This window comes from Musca vetustissima, unplaced genomic scaffold (genome assembly GCF_032173495.1).
Source record: "Musca vetustissima isolate MV318-11 ecotype Yass unplaced genomic scaffold, APGP_CSIRO_Mvet_v1 utg69289, whole genome shotgun sequence".
Classification (NCBI taxonomy): domain Eukaryota; kingdom Metazoa; phylum Arthropoda; class Insecta; order Diptera; family Muscidae; genus Musca; species Musca vetustissima.
The window spans coordinates 1-18,530 of record NW_026887205.1 but is presented as its reverse complement, the minus strand read 5'-3'; the positions used below and the strand labels follow the sequence as shown (position 1 = coordinate 18,530).

The 18,530-nt window shown below is 34.1% G+C and overlaps 1 protein-coding gene across 1 annotated transcript; it reads left to right on the top strand.

Moving 5' to 3' along the window:
- Nucleotides 1-3,588: 3,588 nt before the first annotated feature.
- LOC133334800 (protein obstructor-E-like) lies at nucleotides 3,589-4,489 on the top strand. The gene is made up of 2 exons (XM_061543118.1): nucleotides 3,589-4,204; nucleotides 4,296-4,489. Exons 1-2 carry the CDS (start codon nucleotides 3,589-3,591, stop codon nucleotides 4,487-4,489), a joined length of 810 nt encoding a protein of 269 aa, XP_061399102.1.
- The last annotated feature ends 14,041 nt before the right edge of the window (nucleotides 4,490-18,530 follow it).

Here is an 18,530-nt window from a genome sequence, read left to right as displayed (position 1 = left end):
CTAACTATTCTCTTTCATTGATAGGCTAAGAAGTTTCCGAACCGCCCTCATATGTTCGTTTTATTTTAATTTCAAGTGCCTCAGTATACGTACGAGTATGGTGGTGGGTATCCAAAGTTCGATACGGCCGAACTTAACTCCTTTTTTCACACATAGGGTTGGAATCTTCATTTCAAGCAACAGCCAGAATACCTATAATGGAGAGTGTCACAAGTTCGTCCTGGCCCAACATTAGTTCTTTTCACTTCTGTAATTACAATAATGAACTTTTTGGTAACTGAGTATTTTCGCCGCATGTTCAATTCTAATTGTTAGGAATTCGGTATTAATGCTTCCAAGTAGTTACAAATATTTTTGAAACGAAACTGACCAAATTTAACTTGTGATGCAAAAAATATCTATGCATTCATTACAGTTTGTGGTAGAATATTTTCAATAGAAACGAATATTTCCAAAAGTTTAAAACAAACATTGTCGTATGCTAACAAGCATTTAGGAATTCTATGGAATTATTCCTGGAATTATTTTTAATTTTTTTCGCACATTTGATTGCACAAAAAGATTGTGTGTAATTGTAATTGAAAGAACAGTTCAGACTGTGAACATATTTACACAACTACTTCATCAGAATTGAACTATAACATTTGTATTGTCTTTAGTCAATGTCAATCATGTTGGAAAATATCAGAAAAGTGATATGTCAGATATAAGGCAAATAACATTATAAGACCGCAGAAATAATTATTAAGAATATTAGGGAACTAGTATTCAAATATTCTAAATGCAATAAAAAAATGGGACTTTTTATACCCTCCACCATAGTATGGAGGGTATATTAGTTTTGTTTTTCCGTTTGTAACCCATCGAAATAATCATTTCCGACCCTATAAAGTATATATTCTTGATCTGTTTAAAATTCTACGACGATTTAAGCAATTTTGATTAAGAAATTTGGTACTTTGAGTTTTTATTGGGTAGCAAATCTCCCTACTAAAAATTATAAACATAGATCCATTTTTTCGAAAGCCCCCATATAAGGGTAACCCCCAAATTTCGGTATTTTGGGGTTCTTGAGCGCGTTTTATAACTGAATTCGCTAAAATTTGGTACATTGGGTTTTTAATGTAGTCCCGTTATAACACAATTTTTTTATATTAAAATTGTTATCTGATTTGTTCCGCGTTTTGGGTTGGGTTCTAAGACATTGTTGTAATAATTACACCTGTGGAGGATATCGAGATAAAAAAATTAGGACATGAAGTTCGAGAATGAACTAAATAAAACCTGTGATGATGGCCTCATATAACTGTATACTCTAAATTGCAGTATTTTGGGGTTGTTCCATTCTACCATTCGTCGTCAATATCGGTCCATATTTTGGAGTTTTTATGAAAAATATCTATAAACATTTCTGAAATTTGTATTTCATGCATATCGGCAGGATTCAGGCATCTTCTCCATATAATGATATTTCCTGAAGAGAAGAATTGAGATACATAACTAAAATATTGTGTTCGAAATTCACGTTTCTACAAACCCTCCACCATAGGTGTACTGACAGGTACTTGAAATGAAAATATAGGGAACATACCACAAAGTGGACCTATACCGACATTTTTACAAACCGATTTGTGTAAACCATAATGTACACTAAATTCAAATTTCAGCAATATGTAAATGGAGATTTTTCCTAAAAACACCAAAAAGTGGACGGTATTGGCGACGCATGGTAGGGTGGAAGTACATCCCCAAAACACTGCAATTTAGAGGGCACAGTTATATGAGACCAGCGTACCAAGGTTTTATTTCCGGGGGGTTTGGTGAAAGCTCCTGGTTCAACAACAAGTACGAAATGGTACTAGATTTGGTAAAATTTGGATTTTGGGTGATCCGATACACCTGGAATCCTGAAATTTAATGTTAGTAGAATTGAGCACGTAGGACGTTTTGGTAATGCATACTGGAGTGTTCTAAATTTAGTACAATTTAAATTTTGGGTGAACCGATAGAAATGGAATTCTGGAATTTGAAGTTACGGTCACTGTTGGAGTGAAGGATTGGAGTATGTAGGAAGTTTTGGAAATTTGTATTAATGTGTACTAAATGGTACTAAATATAGATTTAGGTGAACCAATAGAGCACTGAACACTGAAATTTGGAAATAAGGTTACAGTTGAAGTTTAGTATTGGGGTATGGGTGTAGTTTTGGAAATTCATACTTATGAGTACTACATCGTACTTATTAATTCTATATTGTACAATTTGAATTTTGGATCCAAAAAAATTATATAGCTTCCAAATCGGTTGAAACACGAACACTTATTTGGGGCTAATCTAAAAATTGGACCAATATTGATAATTTAAGGTAGGAAGATTTGATACCCAATGAGAACCAAATGTAGCCGATTCCGTAGAAAATGTGTGTCAATGTGTATTTGGGGGTGTTGTTTTTATGGGGGCTACACCAAAACGTCAACCGATATACCCCCATTTGCAATACCAACCATCCTAGGAGTAATAGCAATGCAAGTGCAAAATTTCAAAGCTCTATCTCAAATATTGCGATCTCAAACGTGATTTCAACGGACGCTCATAAATCGACATCGAATTTTATTCTTAACAACAATGTATATACTTTGTGGAGTCTCCGGTGGGGAGAGTATACAAATTATCTATTCCGACGCAACAACCTTGATTACGAACCTGTTAATAACCACATTCCCCAACATGTAAATTTCATCGTCTTAATAAACAATCATCGATACAAGATCTCACTGTTTCCTACATATTTTCTTATTTGCTCCCAAAGAATTTTGGTTTTGAAACTTTCATTGAACTCTTTTTTTTTGGTTCAGCCTCTGTTTGTTATCTATGACAAATGATAATGTCGATAACAATGACATGTTATGAATCTTTCAAATTATTGATATTAAATCTGATATATGTATCTAAAAAATATCTTGAAAAAGAGAAACAGGTTAACCGTATCTTTCTAAAAAGAAAACAAAGTGCGGTGAATATTCTATTCAAATATTGTTTGAAATGTTTCAACAGCATTCGAACCTTAAAAAAATGTCTATATAAAAAAAAAAAAAATCAAAGCACCTGAAATGCCAAATTAGGTTTAAAATTCAAAATAAGAAAATGGATTGGAAAATTTGATTAAAACCATTAAAATACCAAAACCTAGGAAGATATATCCCATTTTTAATACCAAATATCCTAGCAGCAATAGAAATGTATTTTGATTTTGGCCACATTTCATTGGATAGCGAATGACAGTCGATTTAGGTATTTTAAGGCACATCTCATATTGGAGGGTATAAAAAGTTCGATCCGACCGAACATCATGATTTTTTTTACATGCCACTTGTTCATATTTAGTCTTTTGCTGCTATCAACATTTGTGATGCGCATTGATCGATTTCCAATTTCGGTATGTTATCTTGTTGTTATTACGAAAATTCACAACGACAAAAAAAATGATACCGAAAAAGTCTATAAAAGTTCAATTTAACCGAAAAGGTAAATTATTTGTGAAACATACGTAAAGAATCAAAATTCAGTGAAAAAAATTGTGGAGAGACAATGATGAAAAATTTAATTTTTCTTGTATTGGCAACGGTCTGCGGTTTATTGTGTCTGGTTGCTGGCGAATCATTCGATGAATGTGAAGGCGTGGACCCAGGAACATATGTCGCCAGTTCACAAAGTTGTTCAGCATTCATCTACTGTGATGGCGAAGATTCGATTTTAGACGAATGTGAAGATGGTCTATATTTTGATGGTGAAGAATGTGATGATAAGGACAATGTTGAGTGTCCATTGGACAATGCCAATGGCGGTGATGGCGAAGAGGAAAATGGCGATGGTGAAGACGAGGAACCTGAAGAAGCTCCAGAAGAAGAAGTAATTCAGCCAAGTAAAACCACTCCAGCGCCAGCTACTGTCGTTGCAACGATCGCGCCCACAACGCCAGTCTACAATCCAGCGGAAATTCTCGATGTACCTCCCATTGTAATGGACACCTGTCCGCCAAGTGATGATCCAAATCAAATTGTGCTCATCAGCAACAGTAACTCCTGCTCGGATTATTATGTCTGCTATCATGGTAATGCCATTGCTATGCACTGTATGGATCACCTGCATTTCAATGTCGCCACGGGCAAATGTGATTTTCCTGAAAATGCCAAATGCAAAGTGAGTTATGAATATGCTTTTAATTTCGCCAAAAACTTTTTTTTTAATTTTACTTTGTTGACTTACATTTTGATTTTTGCAGTTGGCCGTTCAAGCGCCCACGGAATTCAATAAGTGCCTGCCTCACATGTCAGAATTCTTCCCCCATCCCACAAAGTGTAACTACTTCTATTACTGCATCAAAGGATATCAAACATTGCAACAGTGTCCATTCTACTATGGCTGGGATGTTGAAAAACGAACGTGCATCCGCATGTCCCAGGCCAAATGTTACAATAGTAGTTCATAAAATATCTATTAGCTTTCCTAGCGTGTTGGTTTTTGTTCATTGAGCATTTGATGTTATGCCTTTGAAATGTACTTATAATTAGTTTATATATTATTATTAAATTGAATTATGTTCTGGGAAAATGAAAATACAATTTCGTGTTTGCCACTTTTTTTATTTGCAATGGAAGAAAATAGAATTAAATACTTTCATCGACACTGTCACGTCATGCTGAGATATAAAAAAGTGCTTCCTTTTTTATCTGATTTTTGAACATGCCTGAAATATTGATAGCAGTGAACAACATACAACAAAGTATATCAGTAAGCCAGAAATTAAGTTCGGCCGTGCCAAATTTGTTATACCCTTCAACACAAAAACATTGACATATCTTGAAAACAATCTGCAACATACCAATAACCCAGAATAGCAACTTCCTTTAGGAGCATCATAATACCTTAAATTTGCAAGGTTCTATGTATGGATGCTTAGCGAATATAATGACCTATTCATAATGTCAGGATTTTAACGAAAATTTTTCAAATCCGGACATAACAGCAAATCCAACCAGTAAGGAAAGGCCGACTATATGATACCCTTCACCACTTTGAGTATATTCAACAGATGAATCCTAACAGACGTCGAATTTTTGAAGGACCAGTAAAATATACTAAATTTTTCATTTGGTCAAATATAGAGTTGCTTCTTACAATGGGACAAAATTATGTACATCAATTTAAAGGAAATGTCAATACGACACCCGTTGATTATTTGGATAAATATCTAAATCTGAACCGAATTCAATGAGACTTACCAGAGATTTATTTATAATAACTACAGTTCATTGTACAAAATTGTGTGGCAATCGGAAAAATTTAGGTCTTCACAACACAATTTACATTAAATCGAAAAAAAAACGAAAATCGAAACAAAAATATATATGGGAGCTATATCTAAATATGAACCGATTTTCACGAAAATTAACATACATCATTCTAGACTTTATTCGGTACGATATATCAAATTTCGTGCATATCGATAGAAATATAGGGACTTTAGTACATCATTTACATTAAATCGGACGAAAATATATATGGGAGCTATATCTAAATCTGACCCGATTTTCTCGAAACGTGACACACGTCATTCTAGACTCAATTCAGTACGCTATGCCAAATTTCGTGCAAATCGAAAGATTTTCAGGGACATTGGTGCACCATTTACCTTAAATCAGACGGAAATATATATGGGAGCTCTATCTAAATCTGAACCGATTTTCACGAAACTTAACACACATCATTCTAGAGCTAATTCATTACGCTGTGCCAAATTCCGTGCAAATCGAAAGATGTATAGGGACTTTGGTACACCATTTACATAAAATCGGACGAAAATATATATGGGAGCTATATCTAAATATGGAACGATTTCCATGAAACTTAGCACACATCATTCTGGACCTAATTCAGTACTCTATGCCAAATTTCGTGCAAATCTAAAGATATATAGGCACTTTGGTGCATCATTTACCTTAAATCGGATGAAACTATATATGGAAGCTATATCTAAATCTGAACCGATTTTCTCGAAAATTGGCACACATTATTCTGGAACTAATTCAGTACGCTATGCCAAATTTCATGCAAATCGAAATATATATAGGGGCTTTGGTGCCCCATTTACCTTAAATCGGACGAAAATATATATGGGAGCTATATCTAAATCTGAACCGATTTTTCCCAATTTCAATAGGGTTCATCCTTGGGCCAATTAAGTGAGCTGTGCACAAATTTCATCCAAATCGGATAATAAATGCTACCTGTACTTTGTTTACAATTTAACATGGACAGACAGACGGACGGACGGGCATGCATAAATCGACTTCAAAAGTGATTCTATGCATATTCTCAAATGAACCATGTGTCTATCTCGTTTCCTTTTGCCTGTTACACAAAGACATAATATCCTGTACCATAGTGTGGTGAAGGGTATAAAAACATGGGATTTTCCCATTCCATTCTTACATTGCCAGCACGTATTTGTGATATTTTCCAACTGCCAACAATAAATATAAGGAAACATATTAAACAAATGTCCTCTCTTAAATTTGTGACTGTGGTAAATGTTTATACCCAGTAGTTCGAGTAACTGGTGATGAACTAGATACTTTACTAATTACCTGTAAGTACCACTAGTTACCACTTCATGCCCTAGACTGGTGAATTTAACATGGGTATGTCATTGGGGAAGTCAATTGTCCCCTGCCTGCGTTACCAGTATACAGTCATTTCGATAGTCGATTCATTACCCTTTGAATTACCAGTAACTACTGAATTGGTATGATGTGCGCAGACAACTTTTTCAATTGACAAAAAAATCTAACAGTCTATTTTGTGTTCCTTTTTGGGGTATGAAGTAACTAGTTCACTATGTAACTAGCTATATAACTATATAATAGCAGACAATTGATATTTTTTGAACAACTGGGTAGCCAAGTCACGAACGTGCCTAGTTGTGGGAACATTTGCTAATGAATAACTCAAAGCTACGGAGTCGCAAACTTGTTGGAACAAAAAAAAAACCCCAAAAGAAACACCATTTGTTTTCATGTTTGAAAACATTTCGGTTTATTTTAGATTTAGCTGCCATATAAAAGTCTAACCCTGTTTATGGTATTTTTTATGGTCCTAATCGCATTTTCCAAACAAAATAGTGGCTATATTTGGCCACAAAAATTGTAATATAGACCCATGTTCCGATAATTTTTAACAAACGGATGATTTTACCTAGTATGATATCCCTTGTTATCTTTTACAGATTTCAACCTTGTCGGTATGATGTCCATGTAAGATTTCCGATTTGTCTCCCTTGAAATGTTATGGCTTCAAATATTTTTCTCCAAAATATTCCATAAGTTCTCTATAGGACTCAAATCGGGGACTGAGAATCTGGGGGTTGTGGGTCATTATTTTGATAAAAATATATCGAAATATATATGGAAGCTATGTCTGCATCTGCACCAATTTCAACACAATGCAATAACGTCATTCCAGTCTCACTTCGATACGTTGTGAAATATTTCGTATCAATCGAACAAACATTAGGAGTTTCGCGCACCATTTTCTTAAAATCAGACGAAAATATATGTATGTGGGAGCTATATCTAAATCTGAACCGATTTATATTAATTAATTTATATTAACTTCAGAAAATTGTACAAAATTATGTGTCAATCGGACATGCGTTAGGTCTTTAGTGCACAATTTACATTAAGGGGTCCCCCCTCCCCATTCTCGGAGTCAAAATTTTTATTGATTTAATTCGAATCTACACTAATTCAAGAATGTCCCTACAAAATTTCAAGTGAAAATCTCAAGAATTCTTGAAGATATAGCCGATTTATTGTGTCAGCATCAAGTGACGGCTAAAGGACTTCTCAAACTTTAAACACGTTTTTCTCTTTTGCGAATGGCGGGCACGATAACTCAAAAACTAATAACCCAATCGATTCCAAATTTTTACACGTTTCTCTGTGAGTGTATAGCTATCGTATGAACTAGGATAAAGCCAATCGGTGAAGATCTTCCTTATTTTTTAACTCGATTTTTGGTCAAAAATTTGGCGATTTTCCAAAAATATTTTTTCAAAGGTCCGTCATTTTGTTAATTTTCGAGCGAAGTCAATAATCCTAGTTAATACGAGAGCCAGACATGTCCTCTTTCTAAAACAGTTGGAATTTTCGGATTCCGATGTTCCAGTGAGGAGTTATCATGCCCGCCATCGAAAATAAGGACTTTTCTCTGAACACAAAAAACAGCAACAAAACAACTACAAAAAATTTTGGTAAATTATTTTTCTTCCTTTTTAAATCTTCAAATATATATGTGCAAACTTACAAAGCTTAACAAGCATTGATATTCATTTAACAGCCCATTTAAAATCTAAAAAATAAAAAGTCGAGAATGGGGGGGTTCCCTTAAATCGGACGAAAATATATATAGGTGCTATATCTAAATCTGAACCGTTTTTCACAAAACTTAGAACACATCATTCTAGACTGTACGCTGGGCAAAATTTCGTGCAAATAAAAAATGTAATAAATATGGGAGCTATATCAAAATCTGAACCGATTTTCACGAAACTTAGAACACATCATTCTAGACTTAATCCAGTAAGTTATGCCAAGTGGATTATGGATTTTAGTACACCATTTACATTAAATCGGACGAAAATATATATGAGAACTATATCTAAATCTGAACCGATTTTCACGAAATTTATTTTCCTAATGTGTCAACTTGTTTACGAAGCTCCTATGTAAGAGTCCCAATCGATTTGCAACTATGTGGCAAAATCAAGTCAAACCTGCATGCCTTAATTCACCGTTAACACAAAATCGAATCTCTAATGTTTCCATTTAATTAGCAATGCAATAAATAAATTGCTTCTTATGTTATAAATATTACCTCCATGAGAGCATAACATGTTATACATTTTCCAATATAATCGTTCGTATGAAATTTAACCGTCTGTACAGCACTGTTATAGACTACTGTATGTGTTATGATTAGTTTTCTGAATTTTCGTTTATTTGTGTGTGTGTGTAATAGCTATCAACAAATAGTAATCAAGAGCAATAAAGCGTAGGCGATTAACTTTTTTCATTTTCCTTTTTCATTATTAATTTTTTGGTTTACTGCGAACATGAAAAAACTCTTAAAGGATACCTAAAAAATAGGATATCCAAAGTATCCAAAGTGAAACGGAAAAAAAATCTGGATGTTTGTTTCAGTTATCCGATGTTTTCACTTAAACGGAGTTCGGTTAACTGAAAAAAATTTCAGTTATCCGAACTTCTCATAAGCGAACAATTTTTCAGTTTAAGGAATTTCAATAATTCATACTTTACATCAAATACGTAGGTTTCGAATTTGAAAATAGACGATCGAAATTTGACATGTTCACAGCTAAAGGGACTTTTATTTTGAACCGTCTTTTGTATGTGTCTTATTAAAATGCCTGGCTGGTAACGAATCTCACATATTGTGTGGTCTATAATAAATTATTTATGATAGATTGATTAATTTTGAAAACGGAAAATGTTTCTGACTAGCCGTATTTAGTCTTTTTAATAGTTGACTTGCCTGTAATATGGGGTTGTGAATAAGTAACATATTTCTTTGCAATATTTGTTCATTGTAGATTCACATTTTCACACTGTTCCTATTTCAAATTTGAGTATCATCTTGAAGGCTTTAAATAATAACTGAGAGAAGTAAAACGACGACCTCCTCTAAATTGTGTTAATTATATGTGTCCTCGTTTTAACATTTCCCCTATGAATGGTACATTTTGTAACATATCTTGGTACATCTTTGTTACTTGTATATCAAATATAGAAATTTGGCCGCACGAATTTAACGTTCTTCGACGTCAAATTTATAAATACTTGACACACAAGTTCCATACATCGGAAAAATCTTTAACTGCAAAAAAATATCTGTTATGGTGGGCTTTGAAGATATGATTCCTCAATGCAAAATATTCTGTCATTATCTTTCATTCTCAGGGTTTTATACGAAGTGATTTGAAAGGATGTTGCAATATTTGACTCCAAAAGTTATTTCAGTTATCCAATATTTTCAGTTATGCGAAGTTTCACTTATGCGGAGTAAATTGTGTGCGATTAACCTAAAATATAATGGTGCAGGAAATCAATTTCACTTATCCGATATTTTTCAGTTAAGCGACTTACAGTAAAGTGGAGTCGACTGTACTTCGTTTTATACCAATTCCCCTTGTACTACGCGAAATAATTATGTTAGACTAATAAGGTATATGAATTCTTGGTCAGAAAAAAATGTAGGATGATATAGGCATGCTCGTCCATTATCAATCACTCACGCTAGCTTCCAAAGAAATTGAAATACAATGACAGAACTGTGCAAAAAAACACTTACTGGTCAGTAAGGCGTAATGTCTCTTGCAAAAATGCCATATTAGCTCGAGTTGTGTGGTATGTGAAAGCACCAAAAAAGGACCAATAACACCTTAGGACGAAAGAGCGCACCAAACAGCGACTTTCTCTCTTTAATTATACAAACAAGAAAAATAAATTAATGAATATTTGCATAATGTCATTAATAGTTAATTTTCCCCATATTTTACATGCACCTAGCTTTGAATACAAGTAATTCGTATAATTATGAGAACGTCACTATGTGTGGTGTTTTAAAAATTTTAAAAATTCGCATATGTATTTTCCAAAATATTTTCATATGAATACTAAATACAATATGTCAAACAAAAAAGCCAACTGAATGTTTATCATTATATACATACAGAACATGAACATGTAAGTAAATATGAAGACCCGAGACAAGACATAAGAAAAAGAAGAAGACAAGAACTCAAAATAGAAAAATAAAAACGGCAAAGAAATTATGTGCCATAGAAAGGCACCACCACTACGAAACACTGAAGTTGGATAGTTCGGGTACGAACTAGTTCATTAGAACTATTCCGAAAAAGGAACTAGTTCCAACTCTTTAATCAATACAGTTTTCTGATCACATCCCCATATTCTTCATTCGTTCTCGTTCGTTTTTCAGACGCTGTCACATTGTTAACAATATATAAACAATTTCGTCAAATTGTTGTGATATAAATAATAAAACTATGGTCCGATTTGGATGAAATTTGGCACAGTTCACTTATTAGGCCCAAGGACGAACCCTATTGAAATTTGGAGAAAATCGGTTCAGATTTAGATATTAGCTCCCATATATATTTTCATCCGATTTAATTTAAATGGTGTACCAAAGTCCATATATATCTTCCGATATGCACTAAATTTGGCATAGCGTACTGACTTGAGTCTAGAATGTGTGTAAAATTTCTTGAAAATCAGTTCAGATTTAGATATAGCTCCGATTGGGACAAAATTTTGCACAGAGTACTGAAATAGGTCCAGACTGATGTCTACGAAGTTTTGTTAAAATCGGTTCAGATATAGATATAGCTCCCGCATATAGTTTCGTCCGATTTTTTGTGAATGATACACCAAACTTCCAATATTTGTCCGATTGAGACAATATTTTGCACAGAGTACTGAATTAGGTCCAGACTGATGTCTGCGAAGTTTTGTTAAATTCGGTTCTGATTTTGATATAGCTCCCATATATAGTTTCGTCCGACTTTTTGTTAATGATACACCAAACTTCCAATATTTGTCTGATTGCACAGAGTACTGCATTAGGTCCAGACTGATGTCTGCGAAATTTTGTTAAATTTGGTTCAAATTTCCCATATATAGTTTCGTCCAATTTTTTTTTTTTTTTTTTTTTTTTTTTTTGAATGATACACCACACTTCCAATATTTGCCGGATTGAGCAAAATTTTGCATAGCGAATGCAATTAAGGAAAAAAATATGTATGATAAGGTGTGTCGAAATCGTTGACCATTTAGGTCCATGTTTTTATATATAGCTCCCATATATAATTTTACTCGATGGTATGTGTATGGGGTTTTTAATGGTATGCGTATGGGTTTGGTAATGGTATGTGTATGGGGTTTTTATACCCTTCACCACACTGTGGTACAGGGTATTATGTCTTTGTGCAGATTTATATATAGCTCCCATATAAATTTTCGTCCAATTTAAGGTAAATGGTGCACCAATGTCCCTAAATATCATTCGATTCGCACGAAATTTGGCACAGCGTACTGAATTAAGCCTAGAATGATGTGTGCTAAGTTTCGTGAAAATCGATTCAGATTTAGATATAACTCCCATATATATTTTCGTCCAATTTAAGGAAAATGGTGTACCAAAGTCTCTGTATACCTTTCGATTTTCACGAAATTTGGTAGAGCGTACTGAATAAAGTCTAGAATGATGTGTGTTAAGTTTCGTGAAAATCAAAAATGCGACGTCTGTTAAGATTCATCTGTTGAAATTACCCAAAGTGGTGAAGGGTATCATATAGTCGGCCCCGTCCGACTTTACCACTTTCCTTACTGGTTTCAATTGGTTCAAGTATCTATCTAGATAGCACATTTAATTTCGCCCGATTCCATCTCAATGGTCCTCCAAAAGGATATTGTAGATATTAACATCTCTTGTATATACCCAAAGTGGTAAAGAGTGTCACATAGTCGGCCCCGTCTGACTTTTGAACATTCCTAACTGTTTTTTAATGTTTTTAATTTTTGTTCTATTTGTTTGCCATAATTCATTGCTAGAGAAAAATTTTGTCAAAAATTGTCACCTATCGCTCAAACTCCAATTCTAATATCTACGACTTTGTAAGCAGTCAGCTGCATGAACTATCTTTTTATGGATGCACGAATAGGTGTAGATCTAAATGCAAAATATGCCTAATGTGTCTAATTCCTGAGAACGTCGAGAAAATGTTCACTTATTAAGGCGATATTTTCAGCGGAACAATCGAAACGGCTGAAAAGAAAACAAGTGAAAAAGCGTTAAGTTCGGCCGGGCCGAACTTTGGATATCCTCCACCATAGATATACGGACATGTCAAAAAGTGGACCTATAGCGACATTTCTAAAAACGGATTATGTAAACCATAATGCAAACAATAATACAAATTTCAGAAATTTTTAATGACTAATTATACCCTTAACCTTATAGCTAATGACGGTGTATACACTTTAACACGGTGAAAATGTGCCTCATCGAAATATTGGTTCTAGACCCCATGTTTCTTTGCAAAAATTTAGATTTTATCCAAACATTTCCCATCTTATTATTTCTTCCAATCTTAGTTCAAATTCGAAGATGGGGAATATCGGTCCACTTCTTCTAGTACCTCCACACAAGGGCTAGGTCTAAATGCGGCTATAGTTCATTATCGAACCTTATGCTCTAATTTTTTATCTCGCTATCCTGGTGAAATGATTATAACAGAGTCTTAGAACCAAACTGAAAACGCGTAACAAATCAGATAACTATTTTAATATAAAAAGGGGGTTATATGGGGACTAATTTAATCATTTTTGGTACGACTACAAAATACCAAACTACGGCGAATTCGGTTGATAAACGCGCTCAAGAACCCCAAAATACCGAAAATTGGGGGTATCCTCATATGGGGGCTATCCGAAAAAATGGATCAATATTCATAGTTTTTTTGTGGGGAGATTTGGTACCTATTAAGAACTCCAAATAATAAATTACAGCTAATTCGGCGGAAATATACGATCAAAACCTCCGAAATACTGAAAATTAGGAGCTACCGTTATATAGGGACTACTAGAAAAAGTGGACCTATATTCATAATTTTTTGTGGAGAAATTTAGTACTCAATAGGAACTCAATGTAGCAAATTTCAGCGAATTCGGTTGAAAAACGCGCTCAAGAACCCCAAAATACCGAAAATTGAGGGGTACCGTTATATGGGGGGTACCAGAAAAAATTTACCTATATTTATAATTTTTAGTAGGTTTATTTGGTACCCAATAAGAACTCAAAGTACCAAATTTCAGCGAATTCGGTTGAAAAACACTCCCAAGAACCTCAAAATACCGAAATTTGGGGGGTACCCTTACATGGGGGCTGTCCGAAAAAATGAACCTATATTTATAATTTTTAGTGGGGATATTTGCTACCCAATAAGAACTCAAAGTACCAAATTTCAGCGAATTCGGTTGAAAAACACGCTCAAGAACCTCAAAATACCGAAAATTGGGGGGTACCCTTATATGGGAGCTATGAATAAACGTGGACCGATATAGCCCATCTTCGAACTTGACCTGCCTGAAGGCAAAAGACTCTATGCAAATTTTTGGGGCTCTATCTCAATTTGTTTAGACGCTAGAGTGATTACAACAGACAGACGGACATACATAAATCGTCTTAGAATTTTACGCTGATCAAGAATATATATACTTTATAGGGTCGGAAATGAGTATTTCGATGCGATACAAACGGAAAAACAAAACTAATATACCCTCCTTGCTATGGTGGAGGGTATTAATATAGTGGACCTATATTCCAAATTTTCGAACTTGAACTAAGTTTTGAAGGAAATGCATGGCGACGGTCATGTACAAAATAGTTGGTGGCAGTGTTGCCAGTTTAGGAGATTTATCCCCAAATTGGATATTTATGTTTGAAAATGGGGATTCGTCTTTTTTGGTTTGGGGACCTGGGGATTAACATTTCGATATAATTAATGAATATAGGATGTTTAATTTCAAAACACATATTTCATTGGATTCCTATCCAATTAATTTTAAGCTAATTGTTGTACAATTTGTCTACGTTAGAATTTGTTACTACCCTTAAGTACAGGCGCCGCTTTGCATCATATATGCTAGTTACATTGTAACTGTGGTTAATTCGCTATCTTGGATTACGTCCACACAACACCACTACAACAAAGGTAATATTATTTCCGATAATATTATAAACAATAAATAAAACCCCACAAGTCAATATTGACAAAAATTTTAAAACCATTTGTTTTTATTTCTTTTCTTTTTATTTACGTTGCTACGCAAACATTTGGTCCTGAGCGAGCCGGATAAATTAGTTGTTTACAACAATTAATTACATGGTCTTCTTCTTCTTCCCCTAGAAGCTCAACCAGCTGCCAATTTATCTCACCACTCATCTCATCAAACATCTCATCTATTTTTTTTTCTTTATTAACAACTAAATAAAAAACAATAAGGTACGTAATTTGATTTAAGAGAGTGCATTCGGAGTGTTTCGTTTTTATTTCGCAAAAATATACAAACAAATAAACATAATCTCCGGTCGTCTTACAATACGCGGCTTATTGTTGTTGTTAATATTCTCGCAACCCATTTGTGCACAAAGTGATATTTCTCTACGAGAATAATAAAATAAAAAACAGTGAGAACAGTGAAAAAAGTGTCTAGTCATAGTTCAGTGCGTGTTTATACAAACAAAAAGCCTAAATTCTGTTTGAATAATAAAAAAAATAAGGCTATCGCACAAAAGAAAATAGAAAAAAATACAATAACAAATTTACAGACACTGAGTGAGCCACACAACAGCATTAACAGCATTAACCATTATTGTTGTTGTTGTTAATGTTGGATGGTAATATCACTGTTCCCACTTCAAACCTTTGTGTACGACAAATAGGGTTATTAAATTAGAACTAAAAATTTTGAAAAATAATTTTTTGTGAAAAATTAAATTTTTTTTATTTTGAAATTTACTTTCGTAAATTTTTTCGAAAAAATATAAAAAAAAAAAAATTGGAAAATCGTGGTACACCCTACAGTCGGCCCACGTTAATACTTATTAGATAAAATAATTTTATTATTTTATATTTTATTATATATATTATTTTAACTTGTTTTTTTAACATTTTTTAAATATTTTTGAATTTTAAACATTTTTAAAAAATTTATTTTGGTTGTGTGTACCCTACAGTCCGTGCACACTACATACGGCATTTAAAAAAATTGCGATTTTTTTAATTTTTTGTTAATTTTTCTCTCTCTTTTCGAAAGTTTTAATATTTTTTGGACACATTCGGTGTTCTTATTAAAACTTTGTATATTTCGTATACACTGAGAGAAATTGTTGGTATTTTCGTACACTGAGAAAAATTTTGAATATCTATTTTTTGGCTTTTTTGTTCAAATTTGAGTAGTTTTCGCTACATTTTTCAAAAAAATTGTGTTGTATTTACGATACATCATTGCAATTGCTCGTTTTTAGCATTCTGCTATTGATTTTAAATAATTGGCTTGAATTTTCGTTCAATTTAGCCAAGAAAATACATCTTTTTGTGGGTTTTTTCTTATATTTATTACAACTTTCGATTTTTTACTGCTTCCTTTTTCTAATTTTTTCAAATAAATATCGATTTTTATTTGTGGTCCTTCGAGATATTTTGGTTTTTTGATTTCTTTCGGTCAAAAAGATTATTTTAACTTTTCCAATATGCCTTTAACTTCGCTGGACTTTTTCATCAGAGCCACTGATGCTCTTATTAAGTTCGATGCGAACTTTAGTGATCTGCAAGGTGACAATATGGACATATACGCCTTAGAAATTCAAGCTTCTGAGGTAAAAGAACTTTGGGCTAAGGTAAAAGATAGGTGTGAAACATGTTTGAACGACCTTCGCTCCGCCGATGAACCGTCTGACGACGAATTTACCTCTGTAGAGAGTAAATATCACGTCGCCTATAAAGCTTATGTGAACACTTTATCTTCCATTAATAGAAAAGTGGATCAACTTCGAGGTTCCTCCCCAATATGAGGAAACTGATTCGGTATCGGGTGCTTCGCATCATACCGTTACCCTTGCCGATGTAACTCACATTTCGCTTAATGATAGTTTCACACATGCTATAAATCTTCCTCCATGTGATATCGATGTCTTTACTGGTGACATTCTGACTTGGCCAACATTTAGGGACTTCTTTTCGGCTGTATATATTAGTAATTCTCGTCTTAGCGATATAGAGAAATTATGCCATTTACTTAAGAAAACAAGTGGTGATGCAAAAGATATAGTTTCTAAATTCCCTCTTACTCACAAGAGTTTCAGTTTAGCCTGGAAAGCTTTAAAAGAAACATACGATAATGTTAGAATTCTGGTTAACAACCAAATTAAAGCTCTGTTCGATCTTCCAGTACTTGATAGTGAAACTAGCACAGGATTAAAAAAATTACAACGTGGTATTAATGGGTGTATTTCTGCCATGGAAATTTATGATGTTGCCACTGACAATTGGGACCCAATTTTAGTTTTCCTTTGTTTACAAAGACTTCCCAAAAACACAGTCACGTTGTGGGAACAAGGTATTAAGGATAAATCTGCGTTGTCTTCCTGGAAGGATTTGGATCTCTTTTTAACAGAAAGAATTCAACTCTTACTTGCCTTAGAGATATTAAGGGAATAGATTCAAATAAAAAAGCTGAACAGAAGAAAGTTGCTGATCTCGTTCTTCACAATCGTCATCTGATAAATCTTGCATATTTTGTCCTAGGCAAACTCACCATTTACGCCTCTTCTTGTTAAACGGCATTTTCACGAGGACATGATGTTAGATACGGCACAAACTAGTTCTAATAATTCCTCGGTTACATCCCAAACTTCCTCACTATCGGCTAATGTTCCACATTTTACTCCGTCATCCAATGCCAATCCCAATCTACCTTCAACATCTTCAGGTCAATCTTCTAGTGCTTCAACTAGGCAGGTATTCCATACCTCGCAGAACAAAACGGTTCTTTTAGGAACAGCAATGGTGAACATTGCTCATCAGGGTGTTACGTACCCAGCTCGTGCTCTAATAGACCCAGCTTCTGAAGCATCATTTATTACTTAAAGGTTACAACAGCGTCTTGGTATCGCCACCACTTCAACCCAAGCTACTATTTCAGGAGTAAACCAATCTGTATCCATTATGTCAAGAAAATTGTGTTCTTTATGTGTAGGATCTCCCATAGACAGTACGCTCTTTATGGAAATGACAGCGTTAGTAGTTCCTACTATTTCAGGCAATCTTCCTTCATTCTCCATCAGCAAGGAACTTGCCGCCAATATGCCAGATTTTTCGTTTGGCTGATAGAAATTTGTTTGATCCGTCGTCGAGTAGATATGTTAATAGGCGCGGACTTATATCCAAAAGCTTCGGCAGGCAATTTAATCCAATATATTAGGTTCCTTGATTGCACAAAAAACTGTTTTCGGCTGGGTTCTTACAGGTCCAGTTCCTACGAATATAGGTCATTCTGACAATATAACAACCTTTCAGACTTGTACATTCCTGAAGATAGGCTGAATCAGGCTCTCCTTCGTTTCTGGAAACGCAGAGGGTTTTCTTAAAGTGCCATTCATTGTTCTCTTTTTGAACAATTTTGCGAGGATAATTGAGAAAGAACGACACAACCACCTAATGGTATAGATACGTTGTATCTCTTCCAATAAAACAAGAATTTGTAGGCCATGAAGCTCTCGGGCACTCCAGGACAAAATTGTCTTCGACAGTTCTTTTAATAAATGAGAGCAATACGATGAATGAAGGACCAGAACATACAACATAC